Here is a 27,693-nt window from a genome sequence, read left to right on the forward strand (position 1 = left end):
CTCAGATCCATCCAAACTTTTAGATTAGATTTGACCTCCCTTCCAACTGGACACATCACATCGGAGTTTCATGAATTAATTTTTCAAAAAGCTTGTGGCTTTTACGAAAATAAATCATAGAAAAAGTTCAACACCGCATTGCTATATTAGGATTTTAAGTTTTGGTATATGTCCAAGTGGAGGGATCAATGGTCTTATCCTATGTAAAACCTAGCCAGATCTGAGTGATAAGCCGAACTGTTTTCGCGAGGACTGTGCCTTTAACACGCTTCTGTTGTAGTGGAGAATCCATCATTACGACGCCAGGATATCATTTTATGACATTTTATTGATTTACTATGATGTTGCAGCTTCATTCATTCTTAGAAACAGAATTCTATCACTTTTTTGTTTTTATATATTAAGGCAATACACATTTATTCTCATGTTCACTTCAGGTCGACGTTTCTATTTACGATTTTTCAAGCCATCGTTTTTAATATTAGAACAGTGATATGGTGCACCGTGCAATACTTGATAAATTGTTGTGTTTGTTTATGTAAAGTAGATGATTAGTTGAAGTAGAATCCTGTCAAATGTGTTATTGTTTGTGTTCATGCAAAATGTATTTTTTGTCCCGGTATAAAGACATTAAACTGTTGTTTCCTGTCGATTGGTGCTGTGTGTGTTTGTGTTTAAAAGACAAAACATGTTGATCACGAAATCATCTCTCAATTCTGCTGTTGCTGTCTCACTCCCTCTCTCCTTCACCTCTTCTTTCTTCTCCCTCCTCACCCGTCCCTGCCTCCCCCCCCCCCCCCCCCTCCGTCCTTCTCTCACCTCTCTGTCCATCCTGTCCCTACCACCCTCTCTATCCCTTCTCCTCTACCTGCCCCCTCCCCCCTCTGTTCCCCTCACTTCCCGCCTTCTATCCACCCCCCCCCCCCCCCTCTCTCTCTGAGCAGAAACACACATGCCAAGTACATGGCAAACCCCAAATTTAAGCTCTGGCCCTAGAACTATTCGCACACTACACTGTCACGGTGAGAGAACAGAAGAAAGCAGGCATTGGACCCTTGCTACAATTGCACATGCATCCATGTCAAAACATCACACAGTTTACTACTGATTAATACACTTTATTGCAGGGTTTAACACAGACACAACCAAAATTGTGCACACGCACACTATAAACACTTCTTTGGAAAAACAACCCCCACACAAAAGACACACATTAGTAAACATTCTTTACTGACAGTTATATTTGCTTTATATGTGCCTAGAATGTATTATTTCAAACAGAATTTCAAACAAGTTTTCTCTAAAAACAAACATACAAGCATTAGCTGTCAAAAAAATTCACAACAAGAAGAGCAAACGCTCGATCGAGTCACTTTCGCAGTTCTGAATATTATATGAGGCATCAGATGGACAGGAAGAAATTGCTATTCACAACACAATGAGTCACGTTCACATAAAATTTGAGCCCGGTCACTTTTATAGTTTCCGAGAAAAGCCCAACGTTAAGTTGTGTGTTGCCGAACAGAAAAGGCTAGTTATCTCCCTTGTTTTTCTGATAACGTTCGTAAAAGGCTACAGATGTAAATACTTTGATGTAAAGAATAATCCTACAAAGTTTCAATCACATCCGATGAACTTTGTCAAAGATATAAAATGTCTAATTTTTCCTTTGACGCTGACCTGTGACCTTGAAAAAGGTCAAAGGTCAACGAAACCATCGTTAAAGTGTAGAGGTCATTGGAGGTCACGACTAAACAAAATATGAGCCCGATCGCTTTGATAGTTTCCGAGAAAAGTCCAACGTTAAGGTGGTGTCTACGGACGGCCGGCCGGACGGCCGGCCGGACAGACTAACACTGACCGATTACATAGAGTCACTTTTTCTCAAGTGACTCAAAAACTAAATCAAAATACAGTCTATAAACTGAAGACCAATAAAAAAAAGCCCACATAGAATCAAAACTCTGTACAAAATTAACCGTATTTCCACAAGCCTTTGTCTTATTCTGACCATGCTGCAAATTTTGGAGAAAAGCTAGCAGCATAGACTACAAACGTAAATAAGCTGATAAAATCATACACAATTATTTTTTCTTCATTAGAAATCCTTGCATTTACATTACATGCTCATCTTGGCTGCATTCCTCAAACTATACCACATAAAATATTGCTGCCTGTCAAAACAGTGAAATTACTTGAAATGTTTATGTCAAGAACCTTCTCAAAATGAGCGCTGTCATGTACCCTGAATAACACACAGCGAATACTAATCAGATAAAAGAAAAATACATTAAATGAAAATATATGGATTATTAATACAAAACAAAGATAATGTAATACTGACATTTATTATATCACAGATACTGAAATGAAAATTCTGCAAGGACATAAACCAAAAGCACAAGAAGCTTTAAACATTTAAAAAAAATATATACATTTGAGGGATGGGAAGTTACTCACATTCAGAAAATACATGTAGACATAAATTAGTAAATAAATGAAAAACACACTGTCACACACACCAAAAATCGCACACCCACAGACAAAAAACTAAAAAAAAAGACAAAATTGCAAACTTAAACGGAAATAAAAAACACAACCATCAAGCAACCGAACACGCTGGTTTTTTTAAATTTTTATTAGAAGTTACATTGTTTCAGCAATAAGAAAGAAAAAACAAGTCGCGTAAGGCGAAATTACTACATTTAGTCAAGCTGTGGAACTCACAGAATGAAACTGAACGTAGTCCGCCGCTAGTGCAATAGGCAGTGAAAGTGACGAGCCTGTTTGGCGCGGTAGCGGTTGCGCTGTGCTTCATAGCACGCTTTACTGTACCTCTCTTCGTTTTAACTTTCTGAGCGTGTTTTTAATCCAAACATATCATATCTATATGTTTTTGGAATCAGGAACCGACAAGGAATAAGATGAAATAGTTTTTAAAACGATTTCGGAAATTTAATTTTGATCATAATTTTTATATTTTTAATTTTCAGAGCTTGTTTTTAATCCAAATATAACATATGTATGTTTTTGGAATCAGAAAATGACGAAGAATAAGATGAAATTGTTTTTGGATCGTTTAATAAAAAAATAATTGTAATTACAAGTTTCCAATTTTTAATGACCAAACTCACTCATTAGTTTTTAAGCCACCAAGCTGAAATGCAATACCAAACCCCGGCCTTTGTCGAAGATTGCTTTGCCAAAAGTTCAATCAATTTAATTGAAAAATGAGGGTGTGACAGTGCCGCCTCAACTTTTACAAAAAGGCCGGATATGACGTCATCAAAGGTATTTATCGAAAAAATGAAAAACAATGTCCGGGGATATCATACCCAGGAACTCTCATGTCAAACTTCATAAAGATCGGTCCAGTAGTTTAGTCTGAATCGCTCTACACACACACACACACACACACACACACACACACACATACACCACGACCCTCGTCTCGATTCCCCCCTCTATGTTAAAACATTTAGTCAAAACTTGACTAAATGTAAAAAAGACAATTACAAAAAGCCTAAGACACAATTTTGCAGTTTTATGGCTATAAAGAATAAGCACATAAACAAAGTAAAAAGTAAATATTTTGATTTTTATGGAAGGAAGGTATTTCGGGGTAAAATGAGAAAAACATAAATGTGATCATGTACAGAAAGGACTGGTTGGCCAAACAGGTCGGGCAGATGCTTGAGTGATTTTGAATAAACCATTATGAGTGGTATATATACATTTTTGAGAGTAGGCCCACGACTTTTTGGCGACAGGTGTCCTGTATTCCGAGGTGCCCTATCGGACGGTCCAGTTGCCCTGGGTCAGACCAAAGTATGCGTCAGTGACCCAAGACAGAGGCATGTGAACAACACTGCTAGAAGTGGACAAACCTAACATCTTTCTACCCGCGACGGGGAAAGGGGGCAGATGGGATAGAGCCACTTGTTTATTGTTTCTTGTTCACAAAAGCACTAATCAAAAAATTGCTCCAGGGGCTTGCAACGTAGTACAATATATGACCTTACTGGGAGAATGCAAGTTTCCAGTACAAATGACTTAACATTTCTTACATACTGCTTGACTAAAATCTTTACAAACATTGACTATATTCTATACAAGAAACACTTAACAAGGGTAAAAGGAGAAACAGAATCCGTTAGTCGCCTCGTACGACATGCTGGGGAGCATCGGGTAAATTCTTCCCCCAAACCCGCGGGGGGACTACCTCATGTGATACATGCGATACAGACTTGCACACCATACATATTGCAATACACCATATCCATTTCACAAAAGACATACACATCATATTCCTATTTGCACAAACACAACCACATCTCGAACATCCTTGTAACAAATGTGAGCTACATTCTTTCTCATACAGTGATATAGATATATTGACAACCGTTTGAACTAGTCATCATATTCCCCAACAACATTCTCTTTTATACTATGCAGAAGGAGTTCATTATGCTCGTACATGTTATTACACTTGACTGGTTATTGAGGTCTCGACACCAAAATATGACAAAACATACATTGCAATATTATAAAGAATAAAGGTAACGTTGAGTATGATGTAAAGAAATATAAGAAAGATTACTGAATAAAAAAGGAAGAAAACAAAAGCAGCAAAACAGATCTCAAGAACAGCTTCTCCTAAAACGGTGAAGTGATTTACTGGGTTTTTGTTGTTTTTTTCAAAAAGAAGAAGTAACTGTAAAACACCTGACCAAAACTAAACAAAAAAGTGTTTCAAGGGAAACAATTCTGACAACAGTTAATCCATGATTTTTACTCTCCCTTATTTGAATTCCTAGATGGGTTTCTTTTTTACTTTCTTGTTTTCCTTATTGCATTGCTTAATTATTACATGTAAGTATGTGCATTTTTCGGATAGCACAGCTTAGAAGAATTGGGGAAAGAGGGATACTTGTACTTTCATCAGTACAAACATGTTGGGAACAGTGGGTACCACGGATAGCATAGCTGCCAACCTTCTGAAGTCAAAATCCAGGAGCCAGGTGGTCCAGGTGGACTGTTTAGTCTTGAGCAGGGAGAAGTTGTAAAATTCGGAAGATTCCCGGAAAATCCGGGAGGGTTGGCAGCTATGAGATAGGGAGAAAGGAAGGGAGAAATGAATGGTACACAAAATCATTTGTTCAAATGTTAAAGTTTAATAGTAATATCAGAATCGTGAACCAAGATCTTTTCGTCCAATAAGAGATCTGCAGCCAGTCTGGCTTCTGTAATCCCACTCTTTCACTGTGTTAATGATAAAAAAAAATTTACAAAAATTAAGAAAAATTATAATAAGTGTATAAATAAAAAAAACAGCTCACTTGGACAATATTACATGCCATATTCTAGCTTTGTCATCAGGATTCTGGCAATGTTGACTTAGACAAAAGAAAAGATAACAGTGCTTATAAACACCATGCTCATGTGTTTGCAAAAAGAATTAATGGCCGGAATTGGCGATGGTGTTGAGTGAGTTATCACAGCATTTATGATGTGGCACAGATTATCTTAGCCATTTGGTTTAAGGTCAATAGGAACAATGAACAGAACAGCTCAGAGGTCATCCAGCTTCAAGTCCACACTTTCATCCTCCAGAGAGTCAAGGTCAACTGGATCACTTGCAGCACTGTCAAGGTCAAGGTTATCAAGGTCAACGTCGGAGATCAAATCTGGAATGAAAAGAAACAGTGTGCGGGAATAAATGTTTTGAACATGTGGATTCATACATATTTAAATTCAGCACTCACAAAGTGATATTAAACTTGTCAAGAAAATGAAATGATTAAGCTTAAAAAAAATTCAAAAATGTGTCAAAGATTCAAGGTACATGATATTATGCAACATCTTATTCACTGCTCTGCAACAAGCAGAAAATAAAACCTACCACATTCAGGGACGCACTCCCCTATATTTTTTCTCTATTTCACTGTATGATACTAACCTCCAACATTGGAATCACTGTTTGCGAGGTCTGATTCTGGTAAAGAAAATGTGGTTTCTTTCGCCGGACTTTTTGAGCCTGTGGTAAATTTTGTGGTTGATGTTTTTTCACCCCTGACAAGATTGTCAAGGTCATCACTCAAATCCTCTGTGACATCAGACTCAAGGTCAGTGTCATCAGACAGATCCAGACTAGCAAGATCACTGTTGACGTCATCATCATCATCATCATCATCATCATCATCAAGGAAGTCCTCCAGTGTCAACTTGGGAGTAGGCTTATAGGATCTCAATGCAGATTTCCGTAAGACTGCAACATGAAACCAGTCAAATTTGAATGGTTAATAAGTTTGGTTAACATATTCGCAAGCATGAACTAGCATGTGAAGACATGTGCACATGTAAACTTATACTATAAGTAATAGAAACATTATTTTGTTTCCCACAGTATGTCAATCCAACAATGAACAGTGTTTGTTTGTTTGTTTGTTAATCTGCTTGTTCACTTGTAAATGTGTTTGCTTGTTCACACAGCAGCTTAGGAATAAGCAGAAGTAATGAAAACTTCCCCAAATAATGACAAAGTGTTTCATGCTCATCCCACCTGCGTAAATGTGGTGGAACAAAATGCACCTCCAGCTTCACATAACACACTTACACAGGCTCACTCACTCCATTTTACCTTTCACATACTATCCTCACCACTTGCAAGCAAGGATGTCTAGGCGGGCAGGGAAGCACAACTGCATGGTAGCCAGGCGACTTTCACGCACCCACACAACGACCTGCGAGCCTGACCCATCATTCAACCAAACACCGACTATATTCATTCTAGCCCCCCACCCCCACCCTATTTAATCAGTTCATGTTGTTTGCTCACCACTAGAAAGGAGAGATGTCTTGGCGGGCAGGGAAGCACAACTGCATGGTAGCCAGACGACTTTCACGAACCTGCACGACCTGTGAACCCTCCTATCATTCAACCTAACACTGATTATAATCGTTCCAGCCCCCCACCCTATTTAATTAATTCATGTTGTTTGCTCACCACTTGAAAGGAGAGATGTCGGGGCGGGCGGGGCAGCGCGACTGGCAGCCAGGCGACTTTCAAGGCTATCCAGCTTGTTGTGAAACTGTGCTATTGTTGACCTGTTGACAAGTCACATTACCTTGAGTAACACCTTGAGTGAACCACATTCACACACACACATATCAGTTTTGACTCTTTCGTTTAGTGACTGTTACTGTCCACAATCATATTCTAGTCAGAGCGGTGCAAAGCCCTGCATGAAATCAAATATGTCATTTCAATTCAGATAATATGACGCTGCATGGATAAAGCATTTTGTTTGTTTGTTTGTTTGCTTAACACCCAGCCGACCACGAAGGGCCATATCAGGGCGGTGCTGCTTTGACATATAACGTGCGCCACACACAAGACAGAAGTCGCAGCACAGGCTTCATGTCTCACCCAGTCACATTATTCTGACACCGGACCAACCAGTCCGACTCCTAGCACTAACCCCATAATGCCAGACGCCAGGCGGAGCAGCCACTAGATTGCCAATTTTAAAGTCTTAGGTATGACCCGGCCGGGGTTCGAACCCACGACCTCCCAATCACGGGGCGGACGCCTTACCACTAGGCCAACCGTGCCGGTATGGATAAAGCATAAATCATGGTTTAATGTTATAGTGTAGTTTTAGCAATACACTGAAGTACATATCTACAAATAAGATACTAAAAGCTAAGCAGAAAAACTCATTATAAACAACCTTTGCTGTAATATTAGTCAATTCAGTATGATGAAAGCATCTGACAATCAATAATTATAGTAGCTAACATAAGTAACTGATAATATAAGCATGATATTCCCTCTCCTCACCATCAGTGCAAGAAAATCCTTCCCTCACAAGCCCCTATCATGCTAATCCTGCCCCCTCTCAGAGGACCATTTTTGTTCTCACCTAAGTTCTCTCATCTGCAGGACGTCACCAGTGTTGACAGGGGAAGGCTGGTGGCCAAGGTAACCGCTGTTATGGCCAAGAAGGCTTGAAGCAGATCCATTCAGCGCATCCTGGATACAGACATTTTATCCTACATACTTGAAAGAGACCAGCTGTGTCAAAGCAAAACCATACACTCACACGTTGGTATATATAATTATATCATGTAAATGAGGTAGTGTCAAACTAGTCTGGCAATTGGACCTATTTTTATTTTCCACTGCTCATGATGACAAAGTCATTGCATCTGTACATGTCAGTTACGCTTGTTACTTTGAAAATGTTTTAAGTACTGTTCTTTCAAGGGAAAATAAAAAAAACACCTTGATAATAAAAACAAGAAAGTAAAACGAAATCAACACTTAAGCCACAAATGTTAGGAAAGGAAAGAAAGCAGATTCACTAAAGTAGAAACTGATAGGAAAATTCACTAATTCTTATCACACACACACGCACGCACGCACGCATGCACGCACGCACGCACACACACACACACACACACACACACACACTCTTTCTCTCTTTTTTTTCACACTCCTCCCGATTCTCAAATGAGGAATAAAAACTAATGAAGCAGTGCAATAAAGGTTAAAGTCTCACCCGTTTTAAATTTAATCTGTCCCGGGTATCTCTGTGAGTGTGACTTGCACTGTTTGATGATACATTAAGTTCAAGCTTCCCTGCACATGACACAATTATGGAAAACATATCAGTCATGCTCGTTTGGTCTGAAATAACAAGTACACTCAAACCCTCCTTTTACGACCTCAAAAATCTGAGAAAATCAGCTCTTAAAAAAGGAGGGAGTCTTAAAATGGGGGTAAATTTACAGAGGTTATGAACAGAAAATGTGAAAAGCAAGGTCTTAAAAGGGAGGTAAGTCTTAAATTGGGGGATCTTAAAAGAGGGGTTATACTGTAACTGACAAATGGAATACAAGCCATCCTAAAACTGTCCAAATCTTGCACATATCCACAGGGTTCCACATCACGTAGAATTAAAGGTATAATACCCTTTGACCCTCCAAATCACGTACGAAATGCTCTCTGAAGAGGTATAAATCCGTAACCGTTTTCTTCCAAAGAGGTAAAAAAATAACGTACGAGTCAAACGCTGAAAGGGTATAGCCTTTGCTAGTTTACAAGCAACAGGCCGCCTGCTCTACTGAGACCACTAAAGTACACGCCGTGTTCATGCCACTCCTCTGTCGACACTGACATGCCGTGAAGCAGAGGTTGCCTCCCTTGTCCTCAAACTGTGCGATATCTTTAAACTGATCATCTCGATGGCACTGTTCGCTTTAGCTTATCCGGTGCTGTTGCCTGCTAAAAAAATTGCCTCGCAAAACGCTCTGGGAAAAAAATGACATTTCATGGATACACCGATTGTCACTCATACCCTGTGAAAAATCTGGAAGGGGTATAAAAACCCTTTACTTTTTTCCTGAAAGGGTATGAATACCCTTGACTTTTGGGGTTGTGTGGAACCCTGTATCCTGTTATACTTTATTCTACTCACCGACTCGGTGTGTCATGGAATTCACGTCTCTGCGTATTTCCTCCATCTCAGAATGAACATTCTGCTGCCTGGAAAAGAACGGGAAGACAGTTTTAAATAACAATCAACACCTCAGGCAAACAGATGAACCAGTGCCCATCCTTAGATTTATTTTTTTTAACTTTATCTTTGCTTACTTGATTTGAGTTGGCATCTTTACGCATCTTATGTGTCAATCACCACGTTCATTTGTGTAATTTGTATAACTACAAATTATCACAAAAAGAACAAGAAAAGATCAAGATCTGAATAAAATTAGTCTATATCAGCAGGACTCTCAAATTTTGTTAGTACATGTGATGACACGTAACTGAGCCAAGTTCCTTTCCTGTGAATTATTTAAATACTATTTGTTTGTCCATTCACTTCAAGAATCACTATGTCCACATACCGGTGAATGTTTGTATTGTCAAGCAATAAACATTTGAATAACTAATTCTTCTTGTTATTCAATTCTTAAAGGTTAGCGGTCTATCGGTTTCATATTTCATCCAGAACAGCTATTCATTCATATTCATAAAAGTGAAAAGTGTTGAAAAGGCTTACATGTCTTTGAAGCTGCGTTCCAAGCTGTCAGCGCACAAGGAAGATGTTTTGCTGGCACTGATCATGTTCTGAAGACGCTGCATGTCCATTCGCACTTCATAGCGCATCAGATCCACTTGTGTTTCAAGGTGAGGGTCCACCCTCGTGCTCTCGTTCAGTCGACTGCTGATGGCTCCCACCTCATCTGTTACAAAATCAAGTTAAGGCCTAGATGAATTTATTGCATCAATAAGTAAATGAAAACTTAGTGAATGACAAATACAGATCATTAAATGAATGCATTGATAATTGGATGAAAAGTTTGACTTTGATGGTACATTTGTACGAATAATGAATAAACCAGTCAAAGAACAAATGACTTATAGATTCAATAAATGAACAAATAAAGTTCAAGATACTCTTCCTTTTCAAATAAACATTTTGCATGATACTAACTCGACAAGAGAAAGTCTGTACTTTGAGCTAACTTGATTTCTTTGATGAGATGTCAAACAAACATAAAAGTGACAAATCAATGCTGACATGACAAATGTCAAACCCTCTCCTTATTATTCAGTTTTTTCTTTGGGTGAAATTCATAACTAAAAAACATTGTTAAAACGCAGCACTCACTCTGAAGATCCCTAATCTGTTTCCGATACTGGTCCTTCTCCTGGTTGAGGGTCCTCACCAAACTTTCCAGTTTCTCGATCATCTGAAATTATGGCAACTACTCTGTACACTACATTGGGGTGTGCACGTTAAAGATCCCACGACTGACAAAAGGGTCTTTCCTGGCAAAAATTGTATAGGCATAGATAAAAAAAAATGTCCACCAAAATACCCGTGTGACTTGGAATAATAGGCCGTGAAAAGTAGGATATGCGCCGAAATGGCTGCGATCTGCTGGTCGATGTGAATGCGTGATGTATTGTGTAAACAATTCCATCTCACACGGCATAAATAGATCCCTGCGCCTTGAGTCCGAGTCTGGAGATACGCGCGCGATATAAGACTTCATATAACATACAAGTTTAATCAAGATGTCCTTTTCTTCAAAAAAATTATTCTTGACCTCCTATAGGCGTAGCATTTTCCAAAAATCATAACCTTTCACAAAGAGAGACAGAGAGAGTGCGTACATGCGGTGTGTGTGTGTGTGTGTGTGTGTGTGTGTGTGTGTGTGTGTGTGTGTGTGTGTGTGTGTGTGTGTGTGTGTGTGTGTGTGTGTGTGTGTGTGTGTGTGTGTGTGTGTGTGTGTGTGTGTGTGTGTGTGTGTGTGTGTGTGTGTGTGTGCGTGCGTGTGCGTGCATGTGTGGTTGCGCGTGCTCATGATTTAAAGAGATGTGTGTGCATTTGTACGGAATGTTGGTGGTTTTGAAGTTGACTTTAAATTCTTTCTGTTGGTGGGGGCGCTGTTGTTATTTGAGGGAGATACACTGTATACAGGGTGGGCAGGCAAATAGGATATCAAAATTTTTCATTATAAACCATTGACTGTGGAATAAAAATGAAGAAGACAAATTACCAGGTTTTGAGAGTCAACCTTTGACAACAATTCTCTTGTTTCACTGCTGTATCCTGTAGCAAAAGATCCTCCAGCTACCATGGAAGTCTGAGGAATTGGACTTGAAGATCTGTTCCAACCCATCTGGCGTCGTATGGAGTTGATGTGGTCATTGTTGTTCACGTATGATGTTGACACTGCTGTCGTAAAAGAGGGTGAGTTCCGCCAACTTGGGGCTGTGTGCACAGAGAAGGGGAGAAAAAGTTACTGTCAAATCCCTAGCAAACGCCCAGTATCTAGCAAACGCCCACCCCCCACTTTTGGCCAAAAGTTGTGCAGAGGGGTCAATACCTAGCAAACGCCCACCCCGGTTTAAAGGACAGTCGGCCCCCTATATCTACGATTGGTGCACACTGTTCGATGGTTCTCCTTTTCTTTGGTGGGGGGGGGGGGGGGGGGGGGTAAAATTACGTCATGTCTCACAGTGAAGTCGTTCAGTGACTTTTTTAATGTTCAGCCATGCCGAAGCACAAATCCTTTACAGTGACATATGCTCGTACAAACTAAAAGCCTTTAAATATCTTGAAAACGAAGCTGCAGACAATGTTTCGGTATGTGCCCGCGAGTTTTCTTCCAGAAGAAGCTGAGAGTGGAGACGACAGTGAAGACGATGATGTTGACTTCGAAGGACTATAATGAGCCCACGATCATCAACCCTACCAGATCTCCAAACAAGAGAAGAAACTGTGTTTGTGCTGACGTTAGTCCGAGAATGAGAAGAATCAACTGGTCACTTGTGTTCTTTTTTTTCTTCTTTTTTTCTAGCACAGATTTATTTGTGTAAACAAACGGTGTGTTTAATTTTCATTAAAATTGCATTAATCACATGGTTGTACCACTTTATTTCTCTCGTGAAAATGTGATGACACGTTATCTTGCAAAGGGGTGGATACCTAGCAAACGCCCACCCCCTACTTTTACCCGAAATCTGTGTGGAGGGGCTGTGGGCGTTTGCTAGGGATTTTACGGTAAATGCATGCACATATACATAACTAGATGAATACCCGCTTCGCCGGGTACGGCTTCGCCGGGAAGAAATCAAGCCGAATACCCGGCTGTGCCGGGGACAAAAGCCGGGTGTACGCCGGCTTTGCCGACGCACCGCACGAAGGAAGGGAGATAAACGCACAAAACACTGGAGAAGAGTAAAAATAGTATAACGGGAATATGGATTGAGCGTTGTCGACAGTGACCTTCTAAAAATAGAAACGGGAATATGGATTGACGCTACACAAAGGAAGGGAGATAAACGCGCAAAACACTGGAGAAGATAAGGAAGAGTTACTGGGAATGGATCCAGAGAAAAAGCAAAATCGGTTCAGCGCTGCGCGCTGAGAGCACGTATTGAAATATCTCATCGAGCAGGTTGTGTCCGGGGTCTACCTGAATATGCCCACCAAATTTGAAACAGATCCATCGAGAACCTTGGGCGTGCATCGCGGACACACACACACACACACACACAGACAGACACAAGTCGTATATATATATAGATACAGTCACAGTGACCAAAATCTGATTCGCTTTCTTATTGAGTTTGCGATGAAATATAGGACTGTCCCTGAAATGTAAGCAGTGTATGACTTTTAACAAACTGTAAAGTGAATCTTATCAAATCTAGTCATTATTGTGACACCTTCCTCACACCAGACAGTGCATTAGCTGTTTTAATGAATGGAGCAAGGCCTGAACTGCTTCTGCTTTACATATGTATTGTCTGTCCGGGTGAAAAGGAGAGGACGTTTTAAATTATTTTTACATCAATCAACTTTTGCATAGTGTCTAAGAATAAAAGTTGTTGAGGACGATTAGTACAATCTTTTATTAAAAGGGTTAAGCTCTACTGTCCATAGTTTTTGTTGTACCCAGGTAACATTTTCAGCGATGTGACCAAAAATGGGTAAATATCAACCCTGGAGGAGCCTCAGTGAGGCATAACGCTGACCTCCTAAGCCAGCCAGGTGTGCCGTGTTAGCAAGTTTTTTCACACCAATTCAGTAAAATTGCATTCCTCGGTCAGATTCTGTCCAATGAACTTCTCAGTAGCCAATAGGGGGTGCTTTCAAAGTGCAAACAAGACCCCCCACCACCCCCCTCCGCTACCCTATTAGCTTACGGCAATAATTATGAGGCACTAAAATTACCAAAATTAAACTTGGAGAATACATGGAATAACTTAGCTTCTTCTTCTTCTTCTGCGTTCGTGGGCTGAAACTCCCACGTACACTCGTGTTTTTTGCACGAGTGGAATTTTACGTGTATGACCGTTTTTACCCTGCCATTTAGGCAGCCATACGCCGTTTTCGGAGGAAGCATGCTGGGTATTTTCGTGTTTCTATAACCCACCGAACTCTGACATGGATTACAGGATCTTTTTCGTGCGCACTTGGTCTTGTGCTTGCGTGTACACACGGGGGTGTTCGGACACCGAGGAGAGTCTGCACACAAAGTTGACTCTGAGAAATAAATCTCTCGCCGAACGTGGGGACGAACTCACGCTGACAGCGGCCAACTGGATACAAATCCAGCGCGCTACCGACTGAGCTACATCCCCGCCCGAATAACTTAGCTTTCTGGGTAATTATTGAAGTGACTTATCAAAAGAAATGAAAACATTTGCGAATACTAAAGGACATAGACTTACGTTGCCATGGAAACTGGCATAAACAGCGCCATATTGGATTTCTAGGAAACGGTTTTAAAGCAACATCATACATCAGAAATGCATAATATTTGGCACAAACAGACACATGACTTATATCTACAATCATATGGAACGTTTTTCTGACAAAAGACTACAGTTGAATTTAAATTATTTTTCATAATAAGAATTCATGAATATGTGCATGGTTAGAAATTCATTAATCCTTATTACAAATATTAATTTAAATTCAATTGTAGTCTTCAGTAAAAAAACAAAATCATTCTATATGATTGTAGATATGAGTCATGTGTATCATTGTGCCAAATATCATGCATATCTGATGTATGATGTGGCTGTAAAACTGTTTCCTAGAAATCCACTATGGCGGCTGTTTCCATAGCAATGGCAGTCTGTGTCCATTAATATTCACAATTTTGTCATTCATTTTTATAAGTCACTTCAATAACTACCAAGAAAACTAGTTTATTCCATGTATTCTCCAAGTTTAATTTTAGTGCCGCACATTGTGTTCTGATGAAATGAACAGTGTTGCGACGTTTCATACGTGCATTGCTGCATGCTTGCAAGTAAAGTAACAACCCAATACTGCGTTCCTTGAGACAACAGCAAATGTACAGTCTATAGGGCATCAGATCAAGGGATGTGCGTTTGATCAAGTCCCGATTAAATGAATCCAATTTTGAGACGAACCCCGATGTTGGCCTACCTTGCATCTTCCCACCGGTGTCGTTTCGTGCATGAGCGTGACAGTTAAATTTTTTAAAAAAACCAAAAAAAACACGAGAATTCTAATGAATATATTAGACTTTGAGGTAGAGCGTGAGGCTCTTTTGGGGTATACATTTGATGATTTTTCTTTCAATTTCGGTCAATTTCACATGTACAGGGCTTAACCACAACAGATAGAAACTAGTACTTTTAACACAAAATAGTACTACTCGCCCATAACAACTTTTGTTCTTGAACACATACCAAAATATCCTTTATTTATTTTCAAATAATTTAAAACGTCCTATATTGGTCCCTGGAACAGACTATACCATATTTTGGTGACTATAAGGCGCTTCGTTGTAAAAGGCGCAACCCCCAGTTTTAAGGTTATAAAATGACAAAAATCCACACAATAGGCACTTCAGGTGGAAATGTACAGAGTGGAAATATGTTTTCTCCACTATGTGCGGTGAGATCAAAGAATCTGCATTCTGAGAGCTGTTTGGCCTTGTGACAACAGCTGTCAATGATCATATTTTCAGCTGGGCCCAACTTCCTTCCCTAGTTTACAGACACTGACCTTCTTAGGCCCAAAAATAAAAATAGTCTGTTTAAGGTAACCCAACCGACCCTATTTTTTTTGCACGACCCTAGACTTTTTGGGGGCATTTGGGGGAGAAAAAAAAAAAATCTTTTGTTTTTAAAATAACTTAAAAATATGGTTTTTTTTAGACAAAAATAAAAAAAATAAAAAAAATAAAAATCCCGACCTACCGACCCTATTTTTGGGGCCTATGTTACCGTAAACAGACCTATTTTTTTGGGGGCCTTACCCTCGGTCAAAGAGCGATGACCAAGTTTCTACTATTGAGACCGAGGTCTTTGAAGTAAAAACATGCATTATCACTAGAGAGGGAGTGTTCTGTTTCTTTGAATAACGATGTGTGTACATCTTTACTTTTCTTTAGCCTGGCGTTACCAGTCAACTGTACGCAGGGGAAAAGTTGAGAAAAAATTGCTCCGAAAGTACAGTATAACGTGTGTGTTTTTACAATGTCTGGTGAACTTTTATCCCCTACATAATTATGTCAACAGCCCTACCACAACACAAACACAAATAAATACACAAAAACAAGAATGCCATCTTTAAAGAACAAACAACATTCCCTGATTCAGAATCATAACACCTTGACAGAAAGGTATTTATGCTTTGTACTTACTCAAGTTACTGAGGTAGTCTGAATTATTGTTCAACGGTTTTGCTGCGGTACTTCCTTGAAGCTTACGCTGAAAAAAGGAAAAGAAATCATTGCAATAAACACAAAAACATGTTCAAGCTTTACGCTGTACATTATTGTAAAAATCTCAAACAAATGAGGCAGAGCGCTGTTTAGAGATCTGATAAACAAAGGGAAATAAGCACTCTAATTTCTAAATGTTTGAGGATGAAAGTCGCTTGTTCATTTCAATGCTTGTTATTCTCTCAAGTGCCAGGAGAATGGTTCCAAATAACTCTCACTTACTCTGTTACACAAATCGTATGCATTTAGAGTGCTTACTTCCCTTTGTACATCATCGTTAAACACTGAATATCAATTATCAAATGATCATCCTTACATGTCAACCATAAATATAATTTTATATAATGGCTTGCACAACAATTTCTTAAACCAGCCTTCAAGTGTAAAATATCATGTATGCAGCCATCATATTGTAGGTGCACACAGTTTATTCAACTACCAGAAAAATAAAAGTATTTCTATCACTTACTGGGTTTATTGACGTCACAGTTAATGCCTTACCGCCCGTGGGAGGCAAAACGGCATCACCAGTGCATGACTGTCAGATATATATATGCTGTTTGAAAACACTCAGCCTATAATAGGCATGTTTGTTAGCACACCCATCTCTTTTGTCTCAATTACAGAGGCATGTTCCTTTGCCCACAAGACCTCCACGTGAACCCTTCTGACAAATCACCACTCTTAAGGGCAAGAACGCAAATGACAGACCTTAATACATCAACAAGTGTATACCTTCAGTTAAGTAAGTAATACAAATTGAAACATACCCGTGCATTTGTCAAGTTGCATTCAGTTTCACGGACGATGTCATAAAACTTTCTCTCCCACTCCATTGTGTTTTGAGAAAATTCTCATCTGAAAAAAACAGACCCAACTGTACAAAACTTTAAAGCAACATATTAACAAAAATGCATTGTATTCAAAGCAACCTGTGCAACTTAGCATTTATAATCTCTTAAACTAAATATTGGTATACATATATTATGAACTATATACCATCTGTCAAGTTCAATCAAACTATTTAAAGGTATATTTCTTCTTCTTCTTCTGCGTTCGTGGGCTGAAACTCCCACGTACACTCGTGTTTTTTGCACGAGTGGAATTTTACGTGTATGACCGTTTTTTACCCCGCCATTGAGGCAGCCATACGCCGTTTTCGGAGGAAGCATGCTGGGTATTTTCGTGTTTCTATAACCCACCGAACTCTGACATGGATTACAGGATCTTTTTCGTGCGCACTTGCTCTTGTGTTTGCGTGTACACACGGGGGTGTTCGGACACCGAGGAGAGTCTGCACACAAAGTTGACTCTGAGAAATAAATCTCTCGCCGAACGTGGGGACGAACTCACGCTGACAATGGCCAACTGGATACAAATCCAGCGCGCTACCGACTGAGCTACATCCCCGCCAAAGGTATAATTTAAACGTCTATGTTTTTGCATACATACATGTGCATACATACATCATTACATACACTACATGTCCAGGGCAAAGGAAGATTGAGGCAGAGAGACGGATATGGAGAGAGAACTGGGTGGCCGAGTGGTAACGCACTTGCGCTCGGAAGCGAGAGGTTGCGAGTTCGACCCTGGGTCAGGGCGTTAGCAATTTTCTCCACCCTTTCCTAACCTAGGTGGTGGGTTCAAGTGCTAGTCTTTCGGATGAGACGAAAAACCGAGGTCCCTTCGTGTACACTACATTGGGGTGTGCACGTTAAAGATCCCACGATTGACAAAAGGGTCTTTCCTGGCAAAATTGTATAGGCATAGATAAAAATGTCCACCAAAATACCCGTGTGACTTGGAATAATAGGCCGTGAAAAGTAGGATAATTGCGCCGAAATGGCTGCGATCTGCTGGCCGATGTGAATGCGTGATGTATTGTGTAAAAAAATTCCATCTCACACGGCATAAATAAATCCCTGCGCCTTGAATATGTGCGCAATATAAATTGCATAAAATTAAAATTAAAATAAAATAAAAAAATAAATCCCTGAGCAAAGAACTGCAGCCACGGAATATGCGCGATATAAGCCTCATATTAATTGATTGATTGATTGAGAGAAAAAAATGGAAGACTGAGGTTGGTGGGGCAAAGACAGATTCAATTAAGGAATCATAAAAGTTTAATGTTATTGTTGGGCGCAAAGGTAAGAATCCGGGCCGGGCAGAGTTGGAATAATCGGGATTTCCCGAAACCTCATTTGATTTCCAACAAAGCGCCGCATTTACGGAAACAAGCTGCCTCGTTCTAGAAATGGCAACCCTTCGACTGGCACAAAAAACTATACCCTTTTCACAGGTCATGAATAAGGTATGGGAAAAAGCAAGGTCTTATACAGGGGAAGTCTTGAATTGGGGGTGTGGGGGTACACTGTGTAGTTCAATTCTCTCAGTGACACTCAGCGCATGCAGCTAGCTAGCTAGTTGCTGCTGTCTCGATCTATTTTGAACACAATGATTTTTTTTTCTCAGAGTAGAGTGTTGCTGTTAGTTTGTTACAACAGGCTGAAATCATCTTTAATTTGAATCAACATTTTGCAACAATCAATCACATCAATATAGCCTGCAGACTTGCACATTACGTTTCAAGAGCCTAGATTACCATGCAGTGACAAGAGCCTACTCAGTAAAGGGACGTAATGCTGTCTCTGGAGCCCAGAGAGACTGTGTGAGTTTAATATATAACCAGTTAAGACTGAGTAAAAAATTATCACAATCGATAGTTACCAGTGAAAAGTTATATCGGAACACTCTTGTTGTGTTTTTGTTGTTGTAAAATGTAAGATCTGAAACGTTAAAAATTACATAAAATTGGTGTGTTTTGGTCGAGTGGGATGGGTTGTTGAACTGTGTTGTTACAGCCCGCCGAAGTTATCAATAGTGTTTTTGCTTTTTGTAATTCGGTTGGTTTGGTGCGTTATACAATGCATCTGCTTTTTCAAGACTAAGCATGGATCATTTTAACACACAAGGATCATTATAGGCCAACATGACTTGCATTATTTTACATCGTATTCTAAGAAAGACCAGAATTCTCACTGTGCGCAGTGTACATTTCTAGAATCACATAGCGGCAAAGTTGGACTTCCTATAATGGCAGACATTGTTGGAATTCCAACAAAGCGCAGGTCATTTCCGGAAAAGCGCCGATGACGAGATGGGTCGCAACATTATCATTCAATGGTTCAGGTAAGCCAAAAAAAAATCACATCTTGGCTACTTCGTGGGATCAAGTATCAAGTGTGTAATCAATCCCTGCTAAACGATACGGTAGTATAAGCCCGTACAATGTCTGGGCTACGAATCGAAAACAAAACAACGCATGCCAACCTTCCGCTTTGCTGCTTGCATTGTTTTGACAATGATAATGGAATTAGTCAAGTTCCAACAAGATTGCCTTCTGCTACAAACTTCAGTTTGGAATTAAACGGCGTTTTAAACCTGCACGCAAAGCTCCCACAGCAAACACTAAACAAGACTGAAATGCAAAATTCAAATAGTTAAAAGCAAATTTGACAAACCTCTTAATAATTGATGCTGTAATGGAAGCTAAACAAAGGAATTCTTCTCTGCTTTGAAAATCATGTTTCTGTCCAGATGTTTGACAGTTACTTCCCCTGTTGTTAAATATCTTTCCTTGTTTTCCTCGTCAAAGAGTGGAGACAAGGTTTCGCGTTGGCTCAGCGGTAACCGTTGGAGCTGCAGTCCGTACATGCATGGATGTGAATAACAAAACTAAAACTAAAACACACAAAGGCAAAGCTCAAAAAAAGGGGAAAAAAAGAAAACAAGGAAAAACTTGAAGAAAGAAAAACAAAGTAACAATCTAAAAGCAAAAACAATGTCAAAGATAGATACTAATTCAAAATAAGCAGCGTCATCTTTATTTTTTCTTTGACTGTGGCTCCAAACCGAAAGGAGAGGAGAAGAATGCCACATGTAGATTTCACATACTCTCTCTTTTCCCTGTATTCAAGGCACTGCCAAGCAAATTAATAAGGGGGCTGCTAATCAATAATGATTCTAGTCTGGCTGTGCTATCATATTGCATAACTCAAATACTACATCAATTTATGACCATACATGTACCCGATACTGCTGACCACCTTCAAACCCCGGTGTTTGTACCGTAAACTTGTATACGTGTACCTTGTATACGCCCACCCCCCCTTATGCACCAATTTTGTCCAAAAGTTGGGGGTGGGCGTTTACTAGGTACTATAATACCCTTTACAAGAGCGGTTCCTTTGCTAGAATAGGGATATTTTGGTCACTTGTCATGGGAAGAGTTCAAAGGATGCGTTATTGCACACAACTTTCCTCTCTCTCGCTCTCCCTGACACACACACACACACTAAGAATTCTGCAAGCAAACCATGAAAGAAATCTTCTTGCTTTATCGTCTATTAACAATTCCAAAAGACAACAACAGCAGACTTGAATGACCTTTGTAATTTCCCTTTACTCTAATGATCAAAAATGGGGGGTTGGCGTTTACCAGGTACTGTACCCTGTTACGCAGAATTTGATCAAAAGTGGGGGGTGGGTGTTTACTCGATACTGGGCGTATACAAGGTAGTTTACGGTACATGTCTGTCTTTGTACAGTGTATTGTTGTCTGCTCTGTGTGTGTGTGTGGTTGTGTGCATGTACTATATGTGTGTTAAAATGTCCTGGCAGATAAGCCTTGCCATGTAAGAAAATGTTTATGTGCATGTGTACAACTTTCTGTTGTAATGGAGTGAGAGGTGATGGGGGTGGTGGTGGTGAAGTGTAAGTGTGTGTGTGTGTGTGTGAGGAAGGTAAGTTGATGGAGGAAGAGACATTCAACATTAACCTTTGCTAGGCCGGGTTATTGACTACACACGGAAGACATAGGGCCGTGCGGACCCATGCTTCTCAAAGAAGGAAAAACGTGCATACCCTTCAGCATGGCCCCAAGGCGTCTACGGAAGGGTATGCATATTTTACCTTCTTTGAGAAGCATGGGTCCACACGGCCCCAAGACGTCTACATAAGGGTATGTATGTTTTTCCTTCTTTGAGAAGCATGGGTCTGCACGGCCCCACGGCGTCTACGGAAGGGGATGCACGTTTTTCCTTTTTTGAGAAGCATGGGTCCGCATGGCCCCACGGAGTCTACGGAAGGGGATGCACGTTTTTTCTTCTTTGAGAAGCATGGGTCCGCACGGCCCCACGGCGTCTACGGAAGGAGATGCATGCTTTTTCCTTCTTTGAGAAACATGGGTCCGCATGGCCCCACGATGTCTTCCATTTGTAGTCTAAATTTGACCTTTGTTTTTTTATATTTAGTCAAGTTTTGACTAAATATTTTAACGTAGAGGGGGGAATCGAGACGAGGGTCGTGGTGTATGTGTGTGTGTGTGTGTGTGTGTGTGTGTGTGTGTGTGTCTGTCTGTGTGTGTGTGTAGAGCGATTCAGACCAAACTACTGGACCGATCTTTATGAAATTTTACATGAGAGTTCCTGGGATTGATATCCCCGAACGTTTTTTTCATTTTTTTGATAAATGTCTTTGATGACGTCATATCCGGCTTTTCGTGAAAGTTGAGGCGGCACTGTCACGCTCTCATTTTTCAACCAAATTGGTTCAAATTTTGGTCAAGTAATCTTCGACGAAGCCCGGACTTCGGTATTGCATTTCAGCGTGGTGGCTTAAAAATTAATTAATGACTTTGGTCATTAAAAATCGGAAAATTGTAAAAAAAAATAAAAAATTATAAAACGATCCAAATTTACGTTTATCTTATTCTCCATCATTTGCTGATTCCAAAAACATATAAATATGTTATATTCGGATTAAAAACAAGCTCTGAAAATTAAATATATAAAAATTATGATCAAAATTAAATTGTCCAAATCAATTTAAAAACACTTTCATCTTATTCCTTGTCGGTTCCTGATTCCAAAAACATATAGATATGATATGTTTGGATTAAAAACACGCTCAGAAAGTTAAAACAAAGAGAGGTACAGAAAAGCGTGCTATCCTTCTTAGCGCAACTACTACCCCGCTCTTCTTGTCAATTTCACTGCCTTTGCCATGAGCGGTGGCCTGACGATGCTACGAGTAAAATGGCATTGCGTTCAGTTTCATTCTGTGAGTTCGACAGCTACTTGACTAAATATTGTATTTTCGCCTTACGCGACTTGTTTTTAATTACTTATCGCTGAAATGTAATGATCTTTCAGGACATAAGAGCTTTTTATGTGCCTGAGGCATTCTTAAAAGCTCATTAAAATATTCTAACTGCTTTAAGAGATATTTGCAATTAAACACCCTTCTGGGTCCACACAGACCCACGACCACTGGCGAATTTAAACAAATTCACAAGAATACACATTACTGCAGGATAATATTTTATTTTGCATCCAAGAGCAATTAAAAAGAAACTTACACAAGTTTGTTTGTGTACAAAAAAGTATCACCAGTAAGCAAAAATACAATAATAGTTTTGTTCCTCTCCAGTTGATTATGAAATCTACACTATAATACATCTTCAACAAATATTTGCACTGTTTCTGCATGTCTGCAAGCGTGTTTGCAAGCACATGCATAAGCTCACATATGTGTTCGTTTGTGCGACACGTTTTACATTTTTCACAATGATACAGATAAAACTACTTAAAATATACCAATCAACTATTATTTTCTGTTTCTTATAGACAACAGAGAAATCACACAATCTATTTAGAGATCTATAGTGAACAGAAACCCTTTTTGCATGTAAACAGAACCCCTTTATGTATGTACAAGTAAATTCAAAGCATTAATTGCTACCTTCAAACAACATTTACACAAGAAAAGCCCTCATTACTGAAACTCACTGTACATATGTTTAGCAAATATGTACACAGCCCTGAAAGTTCAACAAATGGTGTACTAGCCTTTGGCTAGTGATTCTGAAAATGTACTAGCCAGAGAGCAAACTTTACTAGCCAAAGCAACAATTTGTTTCAGCAAGTTTACTCGCATTTGGTGAGTAGATGAACATTTCTACTGGCCAGTTACATGTTTCTACTTGCCATGGCGAGTAAAATACTCGCCACTTTCAGGCCTGGTACACATTCACAAATCTGACTTCAAATAAAACCACATTATGTTCCTTGTTTTAGTATCTCCATCATTTGTATCATACACAAGAAGTTTTTATTTTATGTTATTGTTTTTACAAATAACTAATATGTGAAGTAAGCTAAAGCATGATCATACAAGCATCTTATTTCCTTGAAATGATGTAAACAATTGGAAAGTGTAGTTTAAATCAGTAAATGCATCAAATCTTACACACAGCAGTCTGGAAAATCATAGGCAGTGTCTCCAGCTCATGGGAATTGCAAACATGAAACATCCCAGACAAAAAAAATAATGTATTTAAGAATAAGACAATAATCAACTCCATCCATATTCATACTCATCACAGATTGAGAATTTGTTCTAGTCTTAAAGGTACATAGTATTATGCCATTTGAATCAAAACACAACAACCCCTGCTTTGGAGCCAACATCTCAAATTGCAAGGTGTCCATCAAACATCTTATCTATTACGCACACACATTTGCACACAATCACACTCATGCACACATGTGTCCATACATGTTCACACCCATGCGCACAGAATGATGTGCATGCACATTAACATACAAATGCCTGTGACAGATAATGCATCTGTGGATGTACCAAACCACGGCCACTTAACCCCTTAACTGCCACAGTATAACAGCATTATCCGAACGGTCTATGGGAAAGAACTGTGTTTAGAACCCCTACAAGTACTTGGACAGTGGTTACCTCCCATTTAGTTTTCAGAAATGTCCTGAAATGTTGTTGACACAAATCCCACGTATGAGATACGGTTATGGGCGTAGGACAAACCGAAAATGACCACGTATTACATACGGGGTGGGCAGTGAAGGGGTTAAAACATATTATACACCTTTCACTGACAGAAATCATCTTTCTTTCTTTCTTTATTTGGTGTTTAACGTCGTTTTCAACCACAAAGGTTATATCGCGACAGGGAAAGGGGGGAGATGGGACAGAGCCACTTGTCAATTGTTTCTTGTTCACAAAAGCACTAATCAAAAATTTGCTCCAGGGGCTTGCAACGTAGTACAATGTATTACCTTACTGAGAGAATGCAAGTTTCCAGTACAAAGGACTTAACATTACAGAAATCATCAGTGTGTTGCTTTTCAGTATTGAGTGATGACCAAAATGGAGTTTCCAGTACCATTAAAGCTGAGCCAATTCAAAAGTTAATAGTGCGTCTCAAACAACATAGAAAACGTACCTACTCCAATGTTATGATCAAACATTTCACAAACCAAAATTAAAGGCACAAGGATCGTGATCACAAAAATAGCATTTTCATGCTGAAAAAGGTTAAGACGTAGAAAAGAAGAACAGCTGCTGAAAAGGTTTTGTGAAATATCATACAGCATGAAAAGCATTAACAACTTCTTCACTCTAGTAAAATCGTTATTTCAGAAATCGAATGTCAAAGAATCACTATTCATTTGCATGGTAAAATCAAATGAAATCATTTAAACAAAACAAAATCAAAACTTTACATCAATTCAAAGGATACTACATTCAGAGCTAAAAGTCTTCTTTACCTATAAGTGCAACTACAAAGTTTGTATGATCTCTCTCTCTCTCTCTCTCTCTCTCTCTCTCTCTCTCTCTCTCTCTCTCTCTCTCTCTCTCTCTCTCTCTCTCTCTCTCTCTCTCTCTCTCTCTCTCTCTCTCTCTCTCTCTCTCTCTCAACAATTCTGTTCATACTCTTTCAACATATCCAAAAGATCATACCCATCCGTCATTCAATGCAAAGAAATTCACTAATCAAATAACATACATTTACACACAATATAACCCAAGAAGACAGCACATCCATACACCACTAAGCAATTCTTTATTTGTTTGCGAATTTGATTGGAAAGACATTGTTCACAACATCCATGATCATCTTTATCCTGGGATCTTTGCCTTGATAGCTGCAAGCTGAAACAAAACAGAGATATATAATACATTGGAGTTGGCCTGAGAAAATGTATTTTACTTTAAGTTCAATTATCAGGGGGGAAAAGGTAACAAGTGCAACTCTTGTTGGAAGGGAAATAGGTGAAGGTGTGTGTGTGTGTGTGTGTGTGTGTGTGTGTGTGTGTGTGTGTGTGTGTGTGTGTGTGTTTGTGCGTGTGTGCGTGCATGCATGCATGCGTGCATGTGTGTGTGTGTGCGTTTATGTGAATACATGAGTGTGTGTGTGAATGCATGAGTTTTTGCATGCATGTCTGTCAGTTTATCTTTTTTTGTCTGGCTATTTCTGTGTGTGTTTGAATGCATGTGTGCACATTTAACATACATACTATAATGTGGACAATAATATTAGCAATGACAATAAAAGACAAGAGATAAGCACTGCACCTATTTATCAGCTAAAACCTAGGAATTCATTCATACGGTTACCTCCTTCTTGGCAAGCTTGCATTTATTAATCATGGTCTCAGCTTTCTGTACATCTCCAATCCGCGCCAACTGTCTCGCTTCTGTTTCAAACATTACTGCCTCCTTCTCCACCGCAGCAACGTAGGCTGAAACCATAGAATATGACAAAATAAATGAGCAAGAGGGCGATAACAACACCATCATCCAACAACTACAATGACTTGCCACAACAGATGCACATATACATGCATGCATGCACAAACATTCACCCATACTCAGTCAGACACATTTTAAAGGTGGTCGTCTACATTTTTGCTTTTTTTCAATAATCTTATGGTTAGATTTCGCTAAAAAGTTATGTCAGATGATGAATGAACCATGGGGAAAAAAGTTATAGAAACAAAAATATATGTAAAAATAGATTTTATGTTTGGGTAGCGTAACTCACGCTTCCAATATTTTGTTTTCTGTTTGCTGAGAACATGTGCTTTGCCTAAAAATACTGACCAATCAAATTCATGTCACTATGCTTATAGCCACGCCCAAACAAGTGCAGCAACAGTTTGACACCGGAGCGCTGTCCACGCTTTTTTTTAAACGCACGAAATGCACGGGATTTGAGAGGAGTTTTGCGCTTGGCATTTTCCAAATAAGGATATCCTACTATGAGTACTACGCTGGAATACTACAATGAATTTTCAAACGGCTACACTGGCTTCGTCTTTCCTGATCGAAAGGGAGTGTATTGTTGATAATTGTAGATAATAGACTCTGCATTTTAATGGTCAAATGGCGATTTCGGTATAAAAATGTAGACAAGGACTGAAAAGTGTTCAATATTAATGAAGCATCAATTGATGCACCAAGAGATCAAATCAGACTCTGGTCACTTTATCAGATCTGCCAATGTTAAGACTAGCCCTCTACTTGGACACATACCAAACATCGACAGCCCGACTGCTTCCTTTAGTGGCTTTTAAGAAATCAATTCTAATAAAAAAAAAATCCCACTCTGCACAGAAAGCAGCCAGGCTGTAGCCTGTTTGGTATGCAGGGCTAACACCAAACAAAAGTGAAAAACCTGAAAGGCCAGGGTCCACGGCGGCAGGGGCAAAGAACAGCCTCTCCTGGTACCAAAATGTATGTTCATAAATTATAAAATAATACAGTAGAATCCGCTTAATAAGGCCATGTTTGATAAAGCCACCCGCTTTTTGAGGCCAATTTCTGACTGCACAGATTTTTCCTTATGTTTCATGCTTTTGCTTAAAATTATTAAATCCACCCGCTTAATAATATAGCCACTTTTGTCCTGCACCAAGGTGACCTTATTAAGCGGAGTCTACTGTACACATTTTGCCTCCATCAACCATCCAAACTAAAAAAAAAACCTAAAAAAAAAACGTTTTAAGTTTTCCTTTAAGAAACCGGATTTTCCGGTTTAAAAAGTTTTCAAAAACCAATTTTTTTCCGTCGAGAACTGGAAAGGTGTTAGCCCTGGGTATGTGTCCTACTGGAAGGATAGTCTCATCCAATGTAAAAGCCTGAACAGATCTGACATGTTGAGCCGAATCATTTACACGGGAAGGACTGTGCTTTTGACCGGAAATGTGGGAGCTGGTGGCATGGAGGATGGAGAGTTGGACCGGGCAGGGGGCCCTTAAATACCTTTCCAGGCCTCTGTTCCTCCTTCCCTGAGCTGTTTCTGTTGCAGTTCCAGCTTCTCCTCCAACAGGGAACTCTTGTGACGCAGCGTCTGCATCTGAATGGCGCTCAAGCTATCCTTCAGGTACGAAATCTGCACTCACAATCATCCACAGGAGAGTGTTTGATCAGATATGGCAGAAAATGTTGCCGTTCATTTTTTCGGCAAAGATGGAAGTGAGAAGAAAATAAAACACACACGCACACACACACGCACGCACACAC

The 27,693-nt window shown here is 39.5% G+C and overlaps 3 protein-coding genes across 5 annotated transcripts in view; all 3 read right to left on the minus strand.

The window, feature by feature from the left end:
* The window catches only part of LOC138966762 (orexin receptor type 2-like), a gene marked incomplete in the record, with an annotated part of 280,805 nt that overhangs the window by 28,105 nt on the left and 225,007 nt on the right, over window positions 1-27,693 (minus strand).
* LOC138966758 (uncharacterized) lies at window positions 1,098-19,901 on the minus strand. Its single transcript, XM_070339090.1, has 12 exons — window positions 19,818-19,901; window positions 17,061-17,148; window positions 16,210-16,276; window positions 11,575-11,789; window positions 10,680-10,761; window positions 10,068-10,251; window positions 9,483-9,550; window positions 8,565-8,644; window positions 7,926-8,035; window positions 7,007-7,107; window positions 5,960-6,268; window positions 1,098-5,687 (listed from the first exon to the last, which is right to left on the minus strand). Exons 2-12 carry the CDS (start codon window positions 17,124-17,126, stop codon window positions 5,572-5,574), a joined length of 1,398 nt encoding a protein of 465 aa, XP_070195191.1. The 5' UTR covers window positions 17,127-17,148; window positions 19,818-19,901; the 3' UTR covers window positions 1,098-5,571.
* LOC138966749 (coiled-coil and C2 domain-containing protein 1-like) overlaps window positions 22,664-27,693 on the minus strand; it is a 33,708-nt gene continuing 28,678 nt past the window's right edge. For all 3 annotated transcript variants that reach the window (XM_070339080.1, XM_070339079.1, XM_070339078.1), the window contains 3 exons: window positions 27,433-27,562; window positions 25,786-25,910; window positions 22,664-25,320 (listed from right to left, as the gene is read on the minus strand). In XM_070339080.1, the coding sequence (XP_070195181.1) occupies window positions 25,288-25,320; window positions 25,786-25,910; window positions 27,433-27,562 (288 nt within the window). In that variant the 3' untranslated portion in view covers window positions 22,664-25,287. The remainder of the gene's footprint in view (window positions 25,321-25,785; window positions 25,911-27,432; window positions 27,563-27,693) is intronic.

Source organism: Littorina saxatilis, linkage group LG5, assembly GCF_037325665.1.
Source record: "Littorina saxatilis isolate snail1 linkage group LG5, US_GU_Lsax_2.0, whole genome shotgun sequence".
In the NCBI taxonomy this organism is placed as follows: Eukaryota; Metazoa; Mollusca; class Gastropoda; order Littorinimorpha; family Littorinidae; genus Littorina; species Littorina saxatilis.

What these genes read in the sequence shown, in the direction of transcription:
- LOC138966758 (XM_070339090.1), bottom strand. Translation starts at nt 17,126, where the DNA reads ATGGAGTGGGAGAGAAAGTTTTATGACATCGTCCGTGAAACTGAATGC. An exon ending in AGACTACCTCAGTAACTTGA is followed by an intron (nt 11,790 to 16,209) that starts GTAAGTACAAAG and finishes CTGTGCACACAG; the next exon opens with CCCCAAGTTGGCGGAACTCA. An exon ending in ACAGATTAAATTTAAAACGG is followed by an intron (nt 8,036 to 8,564) that starts GTGAGACTTTAA and finishes GTCTGTATCCAG; the next exon opens with GATGCGCTGAATGGATCTGC.